The following is an 18,855-nucleotide window of genomic DNA, read 5'->3' on the forward strand; positions in this document are numbered from 1 at the left end:
CGCTCGCGGCACGCTCCCTCCGCCGTCCGCGCCACGGTAGCGCGGTGGAACAGATTGCGACGGCGTCTGAGATGACTTCGGTGTGATGGCTCTGTCCGCCGTGGTCGTCACAACTATGTGTTTGCTCGATTTAATCTTGATTAACCCAATCGCTGGTTCCCAAGCCTTGCTAAGATTATAGCCACAGTCACGGTTTATGAGGTCGTCATTGGTGCGAATTTCGATGGCCTCTCTAACAACGCTGTCCCAGTATCTCGACGTCTGTACCAGAATCCTCGTGCAGTCATACTCCATAGCGTGATTTTCTGACAAACGATGTTCAGCGCCCGCCGACTTGCTCGGATACATCAGTCGAGTGTGCCTCTGGTGTTCACGGCATCGATCCTCGACGGTACGCATCGTCTGACCAATATACGACTTGCCACATTGACTCGGAATCCGGTACAAGCAGGCCTTCCTCAAACCGAGGTCATCTTTGGCGCTCCCCACCAGTGCACGAGTTTTATTCGGAGGACAAAACACAGTTCCGACCCGGTGTTTCTTCAGAATGCGGGCGATTTTCCCCGAGTGCGCGCCTGTGTATGGAATAAATGCAGTGCCTACCTCCTCCCTCGTGACTTCATCCATCTCAACAGGTCGTGCTGCAGTGGTTGGGCGGAGAGCACGTTGGATCTGCCACTCTGAGTACCCATTTTTTCCGAAACACAGTTCTCAGATGTTCCAATTCCTAGGGTAGACTCTCTGTGTCAGAGATAGTGCGCGCCGTGTGTACTAGAGTTTTAAGTACCCCATTCTTCTGTGAAGGGTGGTGGCAGCTGTCTGCGTGCAAATACAGATCAGTGTGTGTTGTCTTTCGATACACCCCATGACCTAGGGTGGCGTCAGCCCTTCTCCTGACCAAGACGTCAAGGAAAGGTAATTTACCCTCCGTTTCAGTCTCCATAGTGAATTTGATGTTGGGGTGTATGGAGTTTAGATGTGTAAGGAAGTCAAGGAGTTTATCCATACCATGTGGCCAGATGACGAACATGTCGTCCACGTAACGGAAAAAGCAAGTAGGTTTCCATTCGGATGACGACAGGGCTTCCTCCTCGAAGTTCTACATGTACAAATTCGCTACCTCCGGTGAGAGTGGGTTACCCATGGCGACTCCCTCCCTTTGTTCGTAGTATTCTCCATTAAAAAGAAAATACGTGGAAGTCAAGACATGCCTAAAAAGTTCAGTGGTATTCTCGTCAAACCTGTGACCAATCAATTCTAGTGACTCTCGCAGGGGTACCCTCGTAAACAAGGAAACGACGACAAAACTCACCATGATATCCGACTCATCCAACCTGAAGCTATCAAGGCGTTTAACAAAATCCAAAGAATTACGGATGTGATGAGGGCATTTACCCACATAAGGACTTAATATTCCCGTCAGGTATTTGGCCAACAAATATGTAGGTGCCCTGATGTTACTGACAATGGGGCGTAATGGTACCCCCTCTTTGTGAACCTTCGGGAGTCCCTATAGTCTAGGCGGTACCGGACCTTGGGGTAACAATATATTAGCGTCACCCTCCGGTAAATCTGCGTCCTTGAGAAGAACCCTCGTCTTGTTCTCCACCTTCTTTGTAGGGTCAACGCTGATCTTCCGGTAGGAATCGTCATTTAGCAGGCTCTGCATCTTATCAGTGTAGTCCTTATGGGAGACAACAACTGTAGCATTGCCTTTGTCAGCCGGTAAGACAATTTCGGAGCGTTCCCTCTGATCACGAATGGCCGCCCTCTCTTTTCTGCTGATATTTGACTTCATCGGCTTGGATTTCGTCAACGCACGACAAGTTTCACGACGTATTTCCTCGGCTGATTCTGGCTGAAGTCGAGCTGCAACCTGTTCAACAGCACTAACAATTTCTGTGACCGGAGTGAACTTGGGGGTGGGAGCGAAGTTGAGACCTTTCTGCAAAACCGAGACCGCATCATCACTCAACACCATGCCACTCAAATTGATGACAGTCTTGCATGGAACCTGCAGAGATGGTTTGTCAAGGAGACGTGAGAACTTAGCTGTTTGACGTCCCGTAGCCTTCTTATGGGCGGAATCAGCTGACACCCAGGTGACACCATCAATCCAATCCCAGGAAAAAGAAGTGAACTTAGTGGCCAGTTGCAAATGTAATTTGAGTAAGAGATTCATTTATTTTTGAGAAAGAAGACCGTAGCGAAACTGACCTGTAGTTTCAATACTCCCTGCATTACCTATCTTTAGTGAGGGCACAATTTTTGCATACTTTAGGAATACCTTGTATATATATTACATTTATATCATAAGGCACATTTTTGTAGGCATGGAGATTATGATGTTGTCATAAAAATTCGATACGGAAATAAAGCAAAATATGCATAGTTATGAAAATGCTATTTTTCAAAGTTACTGTTAATTTTGTGACAGCACTCGTGCTCGTAATGGGATATGAAACTTTGCGTGATCTACAGTGACCCCTAATATCCATTTTTTAAGTGTTTTTGTATTAACTATATTTAAAAGTATTGTGCTTACAAATAACCTGGACAATAAGTCACAGTGGTCAAATATGAGGGCATTTGAAAAGTCATTGCAAAAATAAAAACTTCTTACCTGTTTGGCATAAACCTTTTTTATTTTTCGACATAGTCTCCTTTTAGACTTATACACTTCACCAAACACTGTTCTAATTTCTAGGAATTGTCCAAGTCTGCAAAATAGCTATTAGTTGCTGCGATCACTTCCTCGTTTGAAAAAAATCTTTTTCCTGCCAGCCATTTCTTCAAATTGGGGAACAAATAGTAGTCCGAGGGAGCCAAGTCTACAGAATAGGGGGGGATGTAAAACGAGTTGGAATGCTATTTCCATTAATTTTGTGACCACAACTGCTGAGGTGTCTGCTGGTGCATTTTTGTGATGGAAAAGGACTTTATTGCAGTCCAATTGCTGGCAGTTTTCTTGCAGCTCGTTTTTCAAACGGTCCAATAATGATGAATAATACGCACCTGTAATAGTTTTACCCTTTTCCAGATAGTCGATGTGAATTATCCTTTGCGAATCCCAAAAGACAGTCGCCATAACCTTTCCGGCCGAAGGAATGGTCTTCGCCTTTTTTAGTACAGATTCTCTCTTGGTAACGCATTGTTTAGATTGTTGTTTGGTACCAGGAGTGTAGTAATGTATCCATGTTTCATCCACAGTGACGAAATGACACTTTAAGTCCTGCGGATTCTTCCTGAGCAGCTGCAAACCATCCTTGCAATTCACACGATTCCACAATCGCAGAACCCATTTTGCTGGTAGCTTTCACATGTCCAAATGTTTATGCAAAATATTATGTACCTGTTCATTCGAGATGCCCGTAGCACTAGCAATCTTAACTCTTCTGTCATCCATCACCATAGCGTGGTTTTATCAATGATTTCTGGAGTCATAACCTCCACAGGGCATCCAGAACGTTAAGCATCACTTATGCCCATATGGGCACTCCGAAAATTTTGAAACCACTTATAAACTGTTCTAATCAAAGGTGCAGAGTCACTGTAATGTTTATCAAGATGCTCTTTAGTCTCCTGAGGCATTTTGCCTTTCATAAAGTAATGTTTAATCACCACATCAAATTCTTTTTTGTCTATTTTTTGGCAATCACTGTCTTTTTTTGATCCACAAGAATGCAAAACACAAAGAAATAGACCAATATGGCTGACACTTGGCGTGCGTTCTTTCCAAAGATGCTATTAACTAAACAGGACCTCAATACGCACCAGTGGTGCCATCTCTCTGCCTTTGCAGGGACTCTTCAAACTCACCTCGTACTAAATTGACCTTAGAGAATGGTTGAGGTACTACGTTCCACAGGCACTTTCCGAATTGTCAGAATTCTGGTTAAGATTTCTTTATTGAGTGTTGGGAAAGTGTATAAATAAGTGAAATTTTAAGTAGCTAAGCTGTTCTTACCTTTTATGTATTTGTTGCTCAATTATTTCTGCATATTTATTTACATAAGTTGTGGCTCCAAGATTCCATCTTAAAACTATTTATTACAGAGTATTAAATGTGCATTTTGTTAGTCATCTGATGATATTGTAAGTAGTCTGTTGTGTTGTGTTTCATTTAGGTATGTTTGGCCGATCGTTCATTGATGCCCGGTGATGTTGTTCGACGTATGGTGAAGGGCAAGGATACACAGCGTGGATATTGCCGTGACATACGAGTGACTGCCAGTGTCCAAGTCGTTGGCAGTAAGCAAGTCATTCCAAATGTCAAGAGTGAACACCTAATACCTCTGGAGGTGAGACATATACTCAGTTAGTTTGTATTTTAATGGCCTTGAAAGTAAACAATCAGTTATCCATGGATTTTGAAATTTGTGTAAGGTTGGAGAAATAATAAATAAATAAATACATGTTAATGTCTTTGTAAGCTTTATACAAAAGAAACCAAGTTTTACAGTGTATTGTAACTGGTGGTTTAGTTTGAGGGGAGTTCGTGGGTACCAAGACAGAGTGTAACCAGTTGTGTAGTCGAGATAACTCTGGGTATTGTTTCTTCCTTGAGTGCAGCATCTATATCTTCATTTACATCTACACCTACACCTATACTCTGCAAACCACCGTGAGGGTCATGGCATAGGGTACATCCCATTGTACCAGCTATTAGGATTTCTTCCTGTTCCATTCATGTATGGGGCATAGGAAAAATTATTGTATGAATTTCCAGTGCAGTAATTATTGTAATCTTGTCCTCACAATCCCTATGTGAGTGATATGTAGTGGGTTGTAGTATATTTGTAGAGTCATCATTTAAAGGTGATTCTTGAAACTTTGGTAATAGACTTTCTCTGGATAATTTTTGTGTCTTCAAGAGTCTCCGGTATCTGTGTGCCACACCTCACAGGTCAAACAAACCTGTGACCATTTGTGCTGCCCTTATCTGTATACATTCAATAACCCTCGTTAATCCTATTTGGTAAGGGTCCCACACACTTGAGCAATATTCGAGAAACAGTCACACAAGTGATTTGTAAGCAATCTCTTTTGTAGACTCATTGCACTTTCTTGGTAATCTACAAATAGACCGAAGTCTACCTTCTGCTTCACCAACAACTGAGGCTATATGATCATTCCATTTGATATCACTATGAAGTGTGATATACATGTATTTGTATGAACAATGTTTTTAGAATGAGTGTTGGTTGGCATTGAAGAAGTAATTTTGTTCGAAGTAATTTTGTTCGAAGTAATTTTGTTCGAAGTAATTTTGTTCGAAGTAATTTTGTTCGAAGTAATTTTGTTCGAAGTAATTTTGTTCGAAGTAATTTTGTTCGAAGTAATTTTGTTCGAAGTAATTTTGTTCAAAGTAATTTTGTTCAAGATACATTTTCAAGATAGTGAGAAATATATGAAACATCGTCCTGCCTGTAGCCACAGTTTTGCTCTGTAGTTTGTTGCTTTTAAGTGACTCAGTGCTTCGATGATAATTGATGTTATCCTGTTACCAAATATATATACCATTGGAAGTTTCAGGGAAGGATTGAGATTCCAATGTCGAGAAATTACAGTCTCAATTTTCTCTTTGAGAAAATCACTGCTGGGTAAATGTCTAGATTAGGGCCAGTGATGTACTTACGTGCCTCATGCTACGATGCTGTCTGTATTCACCGTGAGGCATGATGGGAACAAAAGGGGATACTGGTTCTACACTGCCAGTGAGAGAGCACCAGACAGAAGACATGCCTGCAAGCAAGAAATGGAGAAATATTTTTTCATGTCGGTGTATCACAATCTTGGAAAAAGCAAAACATTCAAAAGGAAGAGTCAAGGTATTAGTGACAACTGAGATTATACATTTAATTGCTACTCATTTCACTTGCAGTTTCTACATTCATTGGTATTACCAGCTCTGGACGATCCTCTCACATTCCAGTCTAACTATGACCTTGTAGTTAGTGACATAATTGGGGCAAAACAGTCAAATATTTGTGGCACCCACTATTATTAATAGAATAGCTGCGTATGGTAGGATTAAGTATTGTGGATGGAGAATAAATAAATAAATATGAAACTGGAAGAAATTTTATTCATATGGATTGTAAACCAAGACAACAGCTGTCAAAAAGCACAAAAACAAATCTGATTCATTTTGATTCTGCTTTTTCCACACTATTCAGACAAGTAGCTATCAAAAAATGCCATGCACTGCCTTGTGTTATGAAGTGACCTTTTGATAACAGCCCATGTGTTCACTGTGGTACTTGTACCATCATGTGTCATAGCATGTGATAGTGAAATGTTGAAAATCCTTATCTTTCAGGCACTTTTACTCATGAAAACAGTGAAATTATTGTTGCGTATGGAAAAATGTTTTCAACAGTAATGTCCAGCAGAACAATGTTTGATCACTGGGGAGGGGGGGGATCATTTGTATGATCCTCCTGGTATTCCTCCAAACCCCATCTATCTTTTTGTTCCATCTCCCATAGTTATTTAGGCCAAACTAAGACAACACACTGGATCACATTCGGCAGGATAACAGTTCATACCCACATCCGGCTACACCGATTAGGCTTTCCACGATTTCCCTAAATCACTTTAGGCAAATGCTGATATGCTTCATTTGAAAGGGCAAGGTTGACTTCCTTCTGCTTCTTTCCTAACCCAATGGGACTGATTACCTTGCTGTTTGGTCCCCTCCCCCAGTCAACCAACCAACCAAACTAAGACTTGTCTGTCTCAACAATTACTACTTCACAATCAAATTTCAAATTTTGTCTGAGGCATACTTCTTCATGAATGTCCCCACAAAATTGTCTCCAATTAACAACAATTTTCTTGGCCATGTCCAGTTTGTCGGATATAAACTCAGATCTGGGCTTACTCACCCACAAATATCTGAATTGCAGAATTGTCCCAATTTTTAATTTGCTTCTAGCAGTCCAGGACTTCTTCTGGATTAAAGATGTGGGAAAAATGGCAGCTTTTGCTGCACTTCCGCACTGTCATTAATTGTACCGTTACACACTTCTACAGTATTTCTGCCATCAAACTTAACACTATGCCGTCTGTCGACACCACAGTGGTGTCGTGTGCGAAATAGCAGTCATCAGCAGGCGACATCACAATGGTGTCGTGTGCATAGTATTGCACAGTGGCCGGCGACAGCACTTTAATATCTTTTGCATTCTGTTGGTGATTTGTTTAGGTAACAATAAGTTACATATGTCAACAAGTTTTTGTTTTTATACGTAATTGTGCCTGTTCATCATGACAGACAAGAGACAATACGATTATTTATGATGAATGTCTGACTTTCTGGACGACTTGGCCTATTGGGAAGAAGACATTGGATATCAAAAAAATAAAAGTGAAGCAGAATCCTCAGAAGATAATAAAATACGTCCAAGAAGAATGCGGTGAAGGCTACAGTTGTCAACTGATTCGGATGAATCGGGCAAAGAAGACAGTGCGCAGTGGTCAGACTTTGATCTACCAAGGACCAGTAATAAATCTGAGGGATCTCTGGTTCCAAACCTATTTCCCAAAGGTACCCAGTGTGTTGAGGCTATTGTAGAATTATATATTGGGAACGATCTATTTGAATACTACAGTCAAAATTGCAATAGAAGGAAACTGGATAAAAAACAAGGCAAATTTGTCAACATTATGGGACCCGAACTTTGAAAACTATTTGTGCTTGCTATCCACATGAGAATTGTCAAAAAACTATGTATCAATGATTGCTGTTGTTGTTGTCCTGGTCTTCAGTCCAGAGACTGGTTTGATGCAGCTCTCCATGCTACTCTATCCTGTGCAAGCTTCATCATCTTCCAGTACCTATTGCAACCTACATCCTTCTGAATCTGTTTAGTGTGTTCATCTCTTGGTCTCCCTCTACGATATTTACCCTCCACGCTGCCCTCCAATACCAAATTGGTGATCCCTATATGCCTCTGAATATGCCCTACCAACTGATCCCTTCTTCTAATCAAGTTGTGCCACAAATTTCTCTTCTCTCCGATTCTGTTCAGTACCTCCTCATTAGTTCCGTAGAAATGTTGGAACACGTGAGGCATTACTGACCCAATGACTTATCTTAGAATAAAGATTATGAAAGGCAAACCTACATTTCTAGCATTCATAGACTTAGAGAAAGCTTTTGACAGTGTTGACCGGAATACTCTCTTTCAAATTGTGAAGGTGGTAGGGGTAAAATACAGGGAACAAAAGGCTATTTATAATTTTTACAGAAACGAGATGGCAGTTATAAGAGTGGAGGGACATGAAAGGGACGCATTGGTTGGGAAGGGAGTGAGACAGGGTTGTAGCCTCTCCCCAATGCTATTCAATCTGTATATTGATCAAGCAATAAAGGAAACAAAAGAAAAGTTCGGAGTAGGTATTAAAATCCATGGAGAAGAAATAAAAACTTTGAGGTTCGCCGATGACATCGTAATTCTGACAGAGACAGCAAAGGACTTGGAAAAGCAGTTGAATGGAATGGACAGGGTCTTGAAAGGAGGGTATAAGATGAACATCAACAAAAGCAAAACGAGGTTAATGGAATGTAGTCGGATTAAGTCGGGTGATGCTGAGGGAATTAGATTAGGAAATGACACTTGAAGTAGTAAATGAGTTTTGCAATTTGGGGAGCAAAATAACTGATGATGGTCGAAGTAGAGAGGATATAAAATGTAGTCTGACAATGACAACGAAAGTGTTTCTGAAGAAGAGAAATTTGTTAACATCAAGTATTGATTTAAGTGTAAGGAAGTCATTTCTGAAAGTATTTGTATGGAGTGTAGCCAAGTATGGAAGTGAAATGTGGACGATAACTAGTTTAGACAAGAAGAGAATAGAAGCTTTCGAAACGTGGTGCTACAGAAGAATGCTGAAGATTAGATGAGTAGATCATGTAACTAATGAGGTGGTATTGAATAGAATTGGGGAGAAAAGAAGTTTGTGGTACAACTTGACTAGAAGAAGGGATCGGTTGGTAGGACATGATTTGAGGCATATAGGGATCACCAATTTAGTACTGGAGTGTAAAAATCGTAGAGGGAGACCAAGAGATGAATACACTAAACAGATTCAGAAGGATGTAAGCTGCAGTAGGTACTGGGAGACGATGAACCTTGCACAGGATAGAGTAGCATGGAGAGCTGCATCAAACCAGTCTCAGGACTGAAGACCACAACAACAACAACAGGAAACTTCTGCTTATAAGCACATAATCTGATGTGGCACAAAGGTGCACACATGTTAAAAATTATCACCCATCTATTAACAATACTCAGTCACAGATTTTACTTTTCTAGACAAACAGCAACCATGCCTATGAACATTTAAGAGATAGAAAAAAAGGATCTTGACCAAACTACATACAAGCCATTTTCGACCACTGAACATCTGTCTCTATCAGAAACAGTAAACACAGCCATTTGCATTTTTCAAAATTGGTACATACCAGATACCAATTGGAGCTTCCACTTCTGGTTGACATTAAAATTCAATTATGGGTGAAGATCAAGCATTCTGACAGAACCGAAATTTTATTATCATGTTTAATTGGATGTGGTTGCATAATTCCACCCCACAATCGGAGTCAGCTGACATTGTAACGGGTATATGTGAGCTCACAGCTCCAAAATATTATCAACAATTGCATAATCATTCACGAAGTCCTTACACCGTATGTTGTTCTAAATTAGTCCATATGCAGAAGGTATTACATTCATTTTGCAGCTGTTTGTCTCCCAAGTACTGTTGCAACTTCATTAGATTGAAAACTGTGCTATAAATTATGGTCCCCTGTTTGCACTCCAAAAACCTCTGGAATCCCAATATTGTTACAGCAGTACAGAAAGTCCACTGTGTGTGCCACTGACCCTGATCTGCGGTTGGGAAAGAGATGGTGGCCGAGAGTGCATAATCTGTTGATGCAGAAAACTGTTTGATTATTGTTGCACCAACAATCCATCTCAATTAGTATACCACTTGTATCTTTAAATAAATCATTCTTTGAGTAAAGACTACATGAAACATAGTATTTTATAGCAGTAAAATATATTGGCGAGGTTAAAAAAAATTCTTTTGTATCCATGGCATTGTAACAGTTGGTGATACATCTGTGTACTAGTGTAACATTTTCTTGTGGCGTTAAATTACCACCTATTTCAGAGTGAAGGATGCGTGTAGTCATGAAAAATGTCATTCACATGCATCTAGTAATGCCATATGAGAATAGTGGGAATCTCTGTACCTGTCTAAAAGTGTACCATACTATACACAGACATTGCCACATCCAGAAGCATCCTTGTAATAGATGTTTAAAAGATGATGAAGGCTGTTGGGTTCTTGCAAATCAAAGTAAGGCTACTGTCATTTTTAAAGCTGAACCACGACTTGTCAAGAAAGAGAATGAGCTGCCATTGAGGTGGTTTCAGTTCACATGTCCATTGCAAACATTTGCTCGTGCAACAGATAGTGAGTGGTAGACATTTCAGTCCTCATCTCATATACACCACAAACTTGTGGGTAGAATTTGTTACTAGTATGTGATCAGTTACTAGTATGTGATCTTAGTCTTATTATTTTTCCCTCACTGAGCAAGGTGACACACAGGCAAGACAGTAGTTCAGATCCCCATCTGGCCATCCAGATTTAGATTTCCTGTAGTTTTCCATAGTTACATAAATCAAATTCCAGGATGATTCCTTTGGCAAGGAGAAGTTCAGTTCCCTTCCCTGTTCTGAAAATATGTTCTGTATCTAACAACCTTATTGTCGAAAGGATTTTAATTCATAATTTTTTTCTTTTCCAGTTGTCCTTCATCACAGTGAATAAGATGATGATAATTTCCCAACACATTTGAACACCATAGTTATGAGCAGTGCCCGTATGTCTCACAGTAGGATCTCCCACTCTCAGATATGCAATTTTGTGGTGTATACAGATGAGAAAAGTTGATTGCAGCATTAGTGAGTTGCACAAGATGATTTGGTGAAGCACTACTATAACATACTCAAATTTGACTTTAATGCTGCTTTTGATTAGCTTTCTTCTTTTATCCACATCTTGAACTTCGTTTTGGTTTAAGTTATGGCACTGAAATATTTAATTACAATGAAAGTTGTAAGCACTTTACTCCAAAGATGGCTTCTGTACTTGAGATTAATGCAGATACATGAAGAAATATTTGCAGTAATAATTAATGGTTTGGGAAATAAAACCTGGATGTACACAATAAAAACACTCTATGATTATGTAAAATAAGGGAAAGGCAACCAAAAGAGCAAGAGATTGAAAGCTAGTGTTAACTGTTTTTTAATGTGTGTTTTTGTGTGCTGTGCACCAGTCACCTGTAGGTAAGTGGTTGCCTTTCTCTCGTTTTACTTTTCTGCCCAGGAATTTCCATTATTGTAACTCTGTGGTTAAATTTTAAAGGACATTGGTAGTGGTACAGTAGAATTTTCATTTACTTATTTTGCACAACACACACCTCCAGTACAGCAGATACATTATTAATGTTGGTTGCGGCTGGAGACTTTGATATACTTTTCGTTATGGTTTTCCACCCGTGTATCCTACTTCACCTGACTGTCTTACAGAGGATGTTCCAGTAGGAATGGTCAGTACTTAGGGAAATGACTGGAACAATGATTTGAAGCAAGAAATTTTAGTAAAGATGGATCTTAAGGGCATACCTTAAGAGCTATGACCGTTTGTTCCTCTTTGCTGCTATGAAACACGTCCCTCTTACTGAACAACTGCTCAGAGCTCATAAGGTATGCGTTACCCATCTTTACTAGACTGTTTTGCTTCAAATTACCATTCCTGTTGTATCCCTCCATTTTGAATACTCCTCCTGTGACAACCTCCATAGCTTAATCTGCAGTTTAATGATGTAAGAAAAAGAGGGGTAGCCAGACCTCGTTAAACCTTATTAACAGCCAATATTTTGGTACAGTGGCCAGCATGAATGATGATTTTTAGGCTTTTTGTTCAACTTGGTGGCATTCAATTTCCAGTTCAGAAAATGTCAGATACAGTCAAAATACAAAACCAAGTACAAAAAGTCTGCAAGACTCAGTCAGATACCACACAAGACTTTCCCCATTAGGTTAACTGACAACTTTGGCAACAGGAAGGGCAGCCAGACAGACAGATAGACAGACAGCTTCTGACCTTGACTTTTTTGTCCTTATAAGATGATTACACCGTTTATTAAGTGATATTTATTGTGTTGTAGGAGTTTGCAGCTGATATTGCTGCCTGTCTTGATTCCTGGGTAGGAGGAATAAAAACTGTGCAATCTAAACTTCAGCTACGCTGTGCTGATGGGTCTCGATGTGTTGTGAATGACATTGATGCCTGTGGTTTAGAAGACTTCAATGAAAAGCGAGATTGTGTAAGTATTGTATATTAATGAAATATGCACTGAAGTTTGTAGAAAGTTATATGAGAATCAATGAAGTTGAAAGTTTCATTTATGAGAGAATATAAATTAATAAACCTACTTTCAAATTGATGTGTGTGTTTGTAGTAAATGCTTAGTAGCAAGAGAGCAACAGAGAAAAGTAGCTCCATATTTGTGTCTGTTATATTTTCTTCTTTATTTGTTGTGTATGCTACTTGCATGAACAGCTTGTGCTGATTATGAAATTTATTATGCGGTATCGTTTCTTAATGCTTGTTTACTACACAACATTAATTTTGAAATATCTACCCTGTATGTGACCTGCATGTTCAACTGCCACAAAGGGGCCCTGGGTTCAATACTTAATAACATCTGTGAGTTTTACTTCACTGTAACAGGATCCACTCAGCTTTTTGGAGATAAGTGAGGAACCAGTTTAACGAGGATAAATTTCCTTGTCAGAGTCTTGATCTTTTGTTTGAATTTTCATAGCAAATGAAGAGTAACTGGGCATGTGACATTATCAAATTGTCTAGTATTAGGTCTAATTTTGCAAAAAAAAAAAAAAAAAAGAAAAGAAAAGAAAAGGTTCGATTGATTAAAAGTAAGCAGTATAATCAAGGGGGGGGAGTAATGATTTGAGTCCCATCCAGCATAAATTTTCATTGCCGGCATTCCTTTATACACCTGATCTACCCATCTGATCTTCAGCATTCTTCTGTAGCACCAAATTTCGAAAGCTTCTGTTCTCTTCTTGTCTAAACTATTTATCGTCCACGTTTCACTTCCATACATGGCTACACTCCATACAAATACTTTCAGAAACGACTTCTTGACACTTAAATCTATACTCGATGTTAACAAATTTCTCTTATTCAGTAACGCTTTCTTTTCATTGCCAGTGAACATTTTGTATCTTTTCTACTTCGACCATCATCAATTATTTTGCTCCCCAAATAACAAAACTCATTTACTACTTTAAGTGTCTCATTTACTAATCTAATTCCTTCAGCATCACCCGACTTAATTCGACTACATTCCATTATCCTTGTTTTGCTATTGTTGATGTTCATTTTATATCCTCCTTTCAAGACACTATCCATTCCGTTCAACTGCTCTTCCAAGTCCTTTGCTGTCTCTGACAGAATTACAATGTCATCAGTAAACCTCTAAAGTTTTTATTTCTTTTCCATGGATTTTAATTCCTACTCCAAATTTTTCTTTTGTTTCCTTTACTGCTTGCTCAATATACAGATTGAATAACATCGGGGGCAGACTACAACCCTATCTCACTCTCTTCCCAACCACTGCTTCCCTTTCATGCCCCTCGACTCTTATAACTGCCATCTGGTTTCTGTACAAATTGTAAATAGCCTTTCGCTCCCTGTATTGTACCCCGCCACCTTCAGAATTTGAAGGAGAGTATTCCAGTCAACATTGTCAAAAGCTTTCTATAAGTCTACAAATGCTAGAAACGTAGGTTTGCCTTTCCTTAATCTTTCTTCTAAGATAAGTTGTAGGGTCAGTATTGCCTCAAGTGTTCGAACATTTCTACGGAATCCAAACTGATCTTCCCCGAGGTCGGCTTCCACTAGTTTTTCAATTCGTCTGTAAGGAATTCATGTTAGTATTTTGCAGCTGTGGCTTATTAAACTGATAATCCTGTAATTTTCACATCTGTAAACACCTGCTTTCTTTGGGATTGGAATTATTATATTCTTCTTGAAGTCTGAAGGTATTTCGCCTGTCTCGTACATCTTGCTCACTAGATGGTAAGAATTTTGTTAAACCTGGCTTTTACAGTTCTGTCAGTAGTTCTAATGTAATGTTGTCTACTCCCGGGGCCTTGTTTCGGCTTAGGTCTTTCATTGCTCTGTCAAACTCTTCACACAATATCATATCTCCCATTTCGTCTTCATCTACATCCTCTTCCATTTCCATAATATTGTCCACAAGTACATCGCCCTTGTATAAACCTTCTATATACTCCTTTCACCTTTCTGCCTTCCCTTCTTTGCTTAGAACTGGGTTGCCATCTGAGCTCTTGATATTCATACACGTGGTTCTCTTCTCTCCAAAGGTCTCTTTAATTTTCCTGTAGGCAGTATCTATCTTACCCCTAGTGAGATAAGCTTCTACATCCTTACATTTGTCCTCTAGCCATCCCTGCTTAGCCATTTTGCACTTCCTGTCGATCTCATTTTTTGAGACGTTTGTATTCCTTTTTGCCTGCTTCATTTACTGCATTTTTATATTTTCTCCTTTCATCAATTAAATTCAATATCTCTTCTGTTACCCAAGGATTTCTATTAGCCTTCGTCTTTTTACCTACTTGGTCCTCTGCTGCCTTCACTATTTCATTCCTTAAAGCTACCCATTCTTCTTCTACTGTATTTCTTTCCCCCATTCCTGTCAATTGTTCCTTTATGCTCTCCCTGAAACTCTGTACAGCCTCTGGTTCTTTCAGTTTATCCAGGTCCCATTTCCTTGAATTCCCACCTTTTTGAAGTTTCTTCAGTTTTAATCTACTTTTCATAGACTGTGGTCAGAGTCCACATCTGTCCCTGGAAATGTCTTGCAATTTAAAACCTGGTTCCTAAATCTCTGTCGTACCATTATATAATCTATCTGAAACTTTCTAATATCTCCAAGGTTCTTCCAAGTATACAACCTTCTTTCATGATTCTTGAAGCAAATGTTAGCTATGATTAAGTTATGCTCTGTGCAAAATTCTACCAGGCGGCTGCCTCTTTCATTCCTTAGCCCCAATCCATATTCACCTATTACGTTTCCTTCTCTTCCTTTCCCTACTGTTGAAATCCAGTCACCCATTACTATTAAATTTTCGTCTCCCATCACTACCTGAATAATTTCTTTTATCTCATCATACATTTCATCAATTTCTTCATCATCTGAAGAGCTAGTTGGCATATAAACTTGTACTAGTGTAGTAGGCGTGGGCTTCGTGTCTATCTTGACCACAATCAATGAGTTCACTATACTGTTTGTAGTAGCTTACCCGCACTCGTATTTTTTTATTCATTATTAAACCTACTCCTGCATTACCCCTATTTGATTTTGTATATTTATAACTCTGTATTCACCTGACCAAAAGTCTTGTTTCTCCTGCCACCGAGCTTCACTAATTCGCACTATATCTAACTTTAACCTATCCATTTCCCTTTTTAAATTTTCTGATCTACCTACGCGATTAAGGGATCTGACATTCCACGCTCCGATCTGTAGAACACCAGTTTTCTTTCTCCTGATAATGACGTCCTCCTGAGTAGTCCCCGCCCGGAGATCCGAATGGGGAACTATTTTACCTACCTCTGGAATATTTTACCCAGGAGGATGTCGTAATCATTTAATCAAACAGTAAAGCTGCATGCCCTCGGGAAAAATGACGGCTGTAGTTTCCCCGTGCTTTCAGCCGTTCGCAGTATTAGCACAGCAAGGCCATTTTAGTTAATGTTACAAAATCCAGATCAGTCAATCATCCAGACTGTTGCCCCTGCAACTACTGAAAAGGCTGCTGCCGTTCTTCAGGAACCACATGTTTGTCTGGCCTCTCGACCGATACCCCTCCGTTGTGTTTGCACCTGCGGTACGGCTACCTGTGTTGTTGAGGCACGCAAGCCTCCCCACCAGTGGCAATGTCCATGGTTCATGGGGGGGGGGGGGGGAGGGAGAGAGAGAGAGAGAGAGAGAGAGAAGTTTCCTGTCACCCCAAATAAAGTATTTTTTTTTTCAGAAATCTTGCTTCACAACATTTTATGATTTGTTGCCGTCCGTCATTTAGATTCCCACCTGCAGTGCCGTGAGGTAGAATAGACATATTTGCCTGTTGTAAGATGTGACTAAAGGAGTTGTATATTTAGCTAAGGTTTTATGCTGAGAACTCTGCCATTATTAAGACTCTTATACATTTTAGCTCATTTCACAGTCTCTGCCTCTCCCTTTTTAGCTTAAATATCACATAAGTGCGGGCCATTTGGGGAAGGACACCTTAGGAGGAGCATAATCTATCCACCATCCATTGTGGTGTTCTACACTTACTATTAGAGTAGATTTATGCTCACATTGGAATCCAGCATGCTAACCAACCTGTTGTCGGAGAGAGGGGGTTATCAGGTATCCTTCTGGTTGTAACCCACTCCTGACAATGCAGGGATCACATTGCTGATGATGCCCGAGATGTAACCTCCCCACGTGTGCCAAGTAGTAGGTGTCTGTCTAGTTTGGGGCACCAGGATTCCTGGTAGAGGCTGCTATACCAGGTAGCTTCTGGGGAGAGCCTCTGATCAGAATGGCATCAGGGCGAACATTCGCAGTGAAATGGGTCCAACTTTCACGCACCAGTGGTTGTGCAACACAATGTCAAAATGGATAGAAAGCAAGATTTTAATGCAGAGGTGTTTTCCTCTTTTGCAATGTCATGAGAAGAATCGGGCAAGGAGGATGGAAGTGGACAGTTTGCTCAGTTCTTGGTACACTCCAGAACTGATAAAGAATCTTTTGCAACAACATAGTCACTGCTTTTCATTGAAAATATTGGTTATTGTGTCAGAGAAGTTGCTACATTGTAGATGATATGAAATGGATCTTTGCTGATCAGAACATTGAACACCAACCCCTCCCCCCGCCTCTCTCCCTAGCATGTGATAACTCATGGATGTACTAGTTACTATCTCCCCTCATAACAGATTCAACAGCATTCAAGTAGCACCTTACATTTGGATTTCAAGTAAAAACAGGTCAAGAACTGTGTGCTAACTTAGAGTGGTGTGGAGATCATGCTGATCGTCATGTCCAGAGAGGGTGCACAGCGGAAATTTTTACATGGGATAGTTAAGATCACGAGTTTGTAGGTGTGTTGTCCAAGCCCTCTTTCCCTTCTCCTATGAGATGTTTTTGTTGCCAGAGGTTTAGATACATGTAGTCCCACTGCACTAATGACAGTGCTTGTCAGAAAAGTGGCAGGAAAACGCATGAGGGCAGCCCTTGCAAATAACCCTTCACATGTGTATCCTACACAGAATACCATCCCCCTTGTTCGCCACCATGTTCAGTTGTAAAGAGGGAGAAGAAAATCTAGGAATATGAACCAGTTGACCTTCTTATCAAGACACCAAGAAAAAGTTTGAATGACACATCCCAATTGACGACAATGCTATAGGTAGTAGTCGGACTGCAAGAATGACCCATGTAGGCCATGTAGATCATGCCATTGTGGAAGAAGAGCTAGGTGCAAGACCTGTTGATACCCCCTCCCCCGCCTCTCTCCCTAGCACATCCTGTTGCAGTTCCTTTGCAGTCTTATTATGCCCTGTTACAGGCAGAGCCATCTGCGTATTGTAAAAAACCTCTTCCCCCATCATTGTACACTACACACAACTCCTCTTCCTGCAGCCACAATGAGTTTACCAGTGCTATAGCTCTATCCCATGTGCTTGCTGCTTTTCCATCTCTACCTTCACCTGTATATAACAAAAATGAAACAAACAATCATAAGAAACATCACAGATGATGGCTCTGATACTCGTAAGGAGAAAATGGTGAAAGGTGTGAATGTAAAGCTCATTAGTATTAAATTTCTTCAATTACAAATTTATTAATTTAGTTTGTATAAAAAGTACCAGAATAAAGCTGCTGAAATACGTAAACTTCTGATATTTTTAAACATGGTTGATATTAAAACTTAAAAAAAAAAAAGCCGATGTGACTTGCTTAATTCTGTTGTATATTATGTGCCCTCGTATTTTTGGACATCTCCTCTAACCAATAGTTTTCATTGTTTAAAAGTTATTAGTTATTTATGTTGTGAATTGAAGAAAGAATTTGATATCCAAGTACTCTTCCTCATTATATTTATTCCATAATGAAATTAGTTGTATATCATAGATATTTTTTTCAACTAACAGCTGAGTTCATAAAATCAGTACTAGGAATAACAACAACCTACATAAAGACTCAAAGCTACTTACTTTTGTGCATTAAGGTGTCCATTTTTCAGAAACCTATATTTTAAATTATTTTTGGGCAACTGTAAAAATGTTCAGAAACTAGAAAGAACAGTTTAATGTGGGCCTTTTGGGCCTAGTTGGTTTCACCTAGTCTGTTGATAAAGTTTTTGGAACCAGTTTATGTAATACATTTTAGTGTATAAGAAATCATTGTAAATTTGTTCATTTTACACTGCTTGGTTTAGTTGCCTGGGAATTTTGCTTCAGTATCCAAATATTTACATACCTATAAAAAGAATTGTCTATTTTTAATTGAACATCAATTTTTTATTCAGTTGTCCTTATCTGTGAGGTCCACATCTTTTGAGAACATCCACAGACTGCTCCACGCTACAGTTCAAAGGAATGAACAAAATGCTTAATCTCGCAACATTCAATTATCCAGTGTTATGTAGTAGGTTGTAT

At 39.7% G+C, this 18,855-nt stretch overlaps 1 protein-coding gene across 4 annotated transcripts in view; it reads left to right on the forward strand.

The window, feature by feature from the left end:
- The window catches only part of LOC126323532 ((E3-independent) E2 ubiquitin-conjugating enzyme UBE2O), a 209,386-nt gene that overhangs the window by 29,848 nt on the left and 160,683 nt on the right, over positions 1-18,855 (forward strand). For all 4 annotated transcript variants that reach the window (XM_049994692.1, XM_049994689.1, XM_049994693.1 and 1 more), the window contains exons 2-3: positions 4,128-4,301; positions 12,257-12,415. In XM_049994692.1, the coding sequence (XP_049850649.1) occupies positions 4,128-4,301; positions 12,257-12,415 (333 nt within the window). The remainder of the gene's footprint in view (positions 1-4,127; positions 4,302-12,256; positions 12,416-18,855) is intronic.

This window comes from Schistocerca gregaria, chromosome 2 (assembly GCF_023897955.1).
Source record: "Schistocerca gregaria isolate iqSchGreg1 chromosome 2, iqSchGreg1.2, whole genome shotgun sequence".
In the NCBI taxonomy this organism is placed as follows: Eukaryota; Metazoa; Arthropoda; class Insecta; order Orthoptera; family Acrididae; genus Schistocerca; species Schistocerca gregaria.